At 45.9% G+C, this 3,817-nt stretch overlaps 1 protein-coding gene across 1 annotated transcript in view; it reads right to left on the minus strand.

Moving 5' to 3' along the window:
- The window catches only part of myrfl (myelin regulatory factor like), a gene marked incomplete in the record, with an annotated part of 22,926 nt that overhangs the window by 5,810 nt on the left and 13,299 nt on the right, over positions 1-3,817 (minus strand). Inside the window, 7 exon segments of the mRNA XM_014029000.1 lie at positions 598-706; positions 783-983; positions 1,058-1,148; positions 2,420-2,530; positions 2,679-2,755; positions 2,856-3,051; positions 3,122-3,322. Coding sequence (XP_013884454.1) covers positions 598-706; positions 783-983; positions 1,058-1,148; positions 2,420-2,530; positions 2,679-2,755; positions 2,856-3,051; positions 3,122-3,322 — 986 coding nt within the window.

Raw genomic sequence — 3,817 nt, forward strand, 5'->3', positions numbered from 1 at the left:
GATCACAGACCCCTGGGGTACTCCACATATAACCCTTCTAAATTGTGACACTGTCTTATTAATTTTCACACACTGTCTGTTTTCTAAGTAACTTTTAAGCCAAGAATATGCCACCCCTCGTATCCCATATATCTCCAATTTTCTCTATAATATGTCATAATCTATAGTATTAAATACCTTTTGTAGATCAATATATATTCCAACAGAAAGTTCCTCATTTTATACTGCATCTGTTATTTCCTCTACCATCTCAATTACTGCATGAAGTAGTTCTATTGTTCCTRAAGCCATACTGATGTTCGCTTATTATATTACATTTGTCAATAAAYAAATCCAGTTGTTCAGTAAATAATTTCTCTAATATTTTTTGAGAACTGCAGTAGAAGGGAATCTGGTCTGTACTTTTTAATACATGTTTGTCTCCATGTTTAAATATTGGTGTGACCCTYGCTATTTTCATATTATTTGGAAACACACCTTTTTGGAAAGACAAATTAAATATATATGTTAAAGGTCCTGCARTTTCACAAAACGTTCACATCAAACAGGCCACATTTATACATCACATCGATCAGCTTCAGCTGTGAGCAGCAGCACCTGTCTGGTGGGTTTGGTCGATTCCTGCAGCCGAGGCAAACTCTGGTTTGTAATCAAACTCCACGATCCTCATCTGTGTGATCCTCTTCAGCTGCTGCTCAGAGTCCACCTGACAGACGAACAGATCTGTGGTAAATAAGAGACACTAGAAGAAGAAGAAGTCGTTTTTATTTTTTTTGTTATACCTCCTGAATGTTCTCTTTGGCGCGGCTGTCGGACGGTTGAATGATGGCTCCCATCACTTTAGCGTTKCCACAAACCACCAGAGCCTCATCAGGAGAGTCTGTATTGATGCCAACTCGACCCTGACAGACCACAGCTTCCTGTCCCGCCCCTCGCTGCCACAAGGTGTCGCTGTCCATCTCAAACTGACCGGGGTTGGACGCCTTCAGAAGGAAGATGTTTAGTTTGCTCTCTGGCTATTTTCTTTGTTAATAAATTATTWAAAATGTTTTTTTACCCTGACGATGATTCTCTCAGACACCAGAGCAGTCAGAAGGAAAGTCTCTTCTCTGACTGCAGCATAAAGACCAACCACCATCTGAAAGTACCTGCAGAAACACACAATTAGCATGTAGCACCACAGCTAGCATGCAGCACCACTGTTAGCACACAGTTATGTTAGCATGTAGCTTCACTGTTACCATGCAGCACCACAGTAAGCATGCAGCACCACTGTTAGCACATAGTTATAATGTTAGCATGTAGCTTCACTGTTAGCATACAGCACCACAGTAAGCATGCAGCACCACTGTTAGCACACAGTTATAATGTTAGCATGTAGCTTCACTGTTAGCATGCAGCACCACAGTAAGCATGCAGCACCACTGTTAGCACATAGTTATAATGTTAGCATGTAGCTTCACTGTTAGCATGCAGCACCACTGTTAGCACACAGTTATAATGTTAGCATGTAGCTTCATTGTTAGCATGCAGCACCACAGTAAGCATGCAGCACCACTGTTAGCACAAAGTTATAATGTTAGCATGTAGCTTCACTGTTAGCATGTAACACCACAGTAAACATGCAGTACCACAGTTAGCATGCATAGCTACAGATAGCGTGTAGCACCACAGTTAGCATGTAGAACTAAAGTTAGCATGTAGCAGCACAGTTAGGATATATAGCTACAGTTAGCATGCAGTACCACAGTTAGCGTGTATACCTATAGATAGCGTGTAGCACCACAGTTAGCGTGTAGCACTACAGTTAGCATGCAGTACCACAGTTAGCATGCAGCACCACCGTAAGCATGCAGCACCACCGTTAGCACACAGTTATAATGTTAGCATGTAGCTTTACTGTTAGCGTGCAGCACTGCAGTAAGCGTGTAGCACCACAGTTAGCATGTAGCACTGCAGTTAGCGTGAAGCACCACAGTTAGCATGTAGCACCGCAGTGAGCGTGCAGCACCACAGTTAGCATGCAGCACCACAGTTAGCATGTAGCACCACAGTTAGCATGCAGCACCACAGTTAGCATGTAGCACCACAGTTAGCGTGTAGCACCACAGTTAGCATGTAGCACCACAGTTAGCATGTAGCACCGCAGTTAGCGTGTAGCACCACAGTTAGCGTGTAGCACCGCAGTGAGCGTGTAGCACCGCAGTGAGCGTGTAGCACCACAGTTAGCATGCAGCACCACAGTTAGCATGCAGCACCACAGTTAGCATGTAGCACCACAGTTAGCATGCAGCACCACAGTTAGCATGCAGCACCACAGTTAGCATGCAGCACCACAGTTAGCATGCAGCACCACAGTTAGCATGTAGCACCACAGTTAGCATGCAGCACCACAGCTGTTCAGTTTTGACTGTCGTACCTCTGGTCAGGGTTGGGTTTGCCTTTCTTCCTCATGTTGTTGGATGTCGTCTCACTGAAGTGCAGCCGGCCGAGTGTCACTTTGCTGATTTTTCCAGCAGGCAGACTGACCCTGGAGGATGACAAATTAAAGTTTTTATTTCATATTTTAACAGTCCTGGTCGAACGTTCACACAGCTCCTGTTTTTTCTCTGTACTCCCACAGAGCCTGGTGGGGTCACGTTAGCATCGTGGCTGCAGGAGTAAACTACAGGAAGTACCTGACGGGTTGGAAGTGCTTCTTGGAGCGGTCTGRTTGAGACTGCTCGATGGTCACCTGCTGACTCGGGGTTTCAAGCTACAAAAAGACACAGAGGTTTGGATTTATCTGAGAATGGACTGGACAACAACCCACAGCTCCATCCCAGTGAAGAACTGGTTTGATCCAGATCACTCACCTTAACTCCAAACACCTTTAGCAGGAAGTGATCAACTTCCTGAGGCCCATTTGGAGTTCTGACAAAGTGCGGCTCTGCAGCCAGCCCGATGTGAACGGTGACCTGAAAGTGGTTCTTCTTCTGGCAGACGAAGGCTTCGTCAGCTGTGGAGTAGTTGAAGCCTTTATCTGTGTTGACGTGGAAGGCAGGAGACGACCTGAAACACAGAGAACCTTTACACGACTCATCACAGCTTCAACCCCTCACCTGTCTGCACCTGTACTCACAGGGTCTGGTAGCTGCGGTTCAGCAAAGTGCTCCAGTGTTCGGTTCTGTACGGTTCCCATGTCAGCAGCTGGGAGGACCCAGGACCCGGTCCATTCACAGTGGTCCCAGCACTACGAGTCCCATCACCTTCACAACAAGCGGGCTCAGATGCAGACAGGTCCTCAGACTCAGACCTCCTCCTCTTTTTACTGTCCTGGGAGCTGATGGAAGAAGTGACAGATTCTGTCGCACTCAGTTTAAACAGGTTTTAATATGGTGCAGTGTGAGGGACAAAACTAAGACTGTTGTTCAACCAGCAGTCGCTACATCCTTATTTAAGGAGGTTATATCTATTCCTGAACCAGCTATTGATCAGATTAATGATAGGCTGGCACCGCTAACTGAGGCTGGAGCTGACAAATGAAGAGACTATTCATTTCTGTTAGCATGGGAGAGGGTAACGACTAGCATGGACAAGCTGGAGTTAGCATTGGAGAGGCTAGTGACTAGCATGGACAAGCTGGAGTTAGCATTGGAGAGGCTAATGACTAGCATGGACAAGCTGGAGTTAGCAACGGAGAGGCTAACGACTAGCATGGACAAGCTGGAATTAGCATTGGAGAGGCTAGTGACTAGCATGGACAAGCTGGAGTTAGCATTGGAGAGGCTAACGACTAGCATGGACAAGCTGGAGTTAGCATTGGAGAGGCTAGTGA

This window comes from Austrofundulus limnaeus, unplaced genomic scaffold (assembly GCF_001266775.1).
Source record: "Austrofundulus limnaeus strain Quisiro unplaced genomic scaffold, Austrofundulus_limnaeus-1.0 Scaffold836, whole genome shotgun sequence".
Classification (NCBI taxonomy): domain Eukaryota; kingdom Metazoa; phylum Chordata; class Actinopteri; order Cyprinodontiformes; family Rivulidae; genus Austrofundulus; species Austrofundulus limnaeus.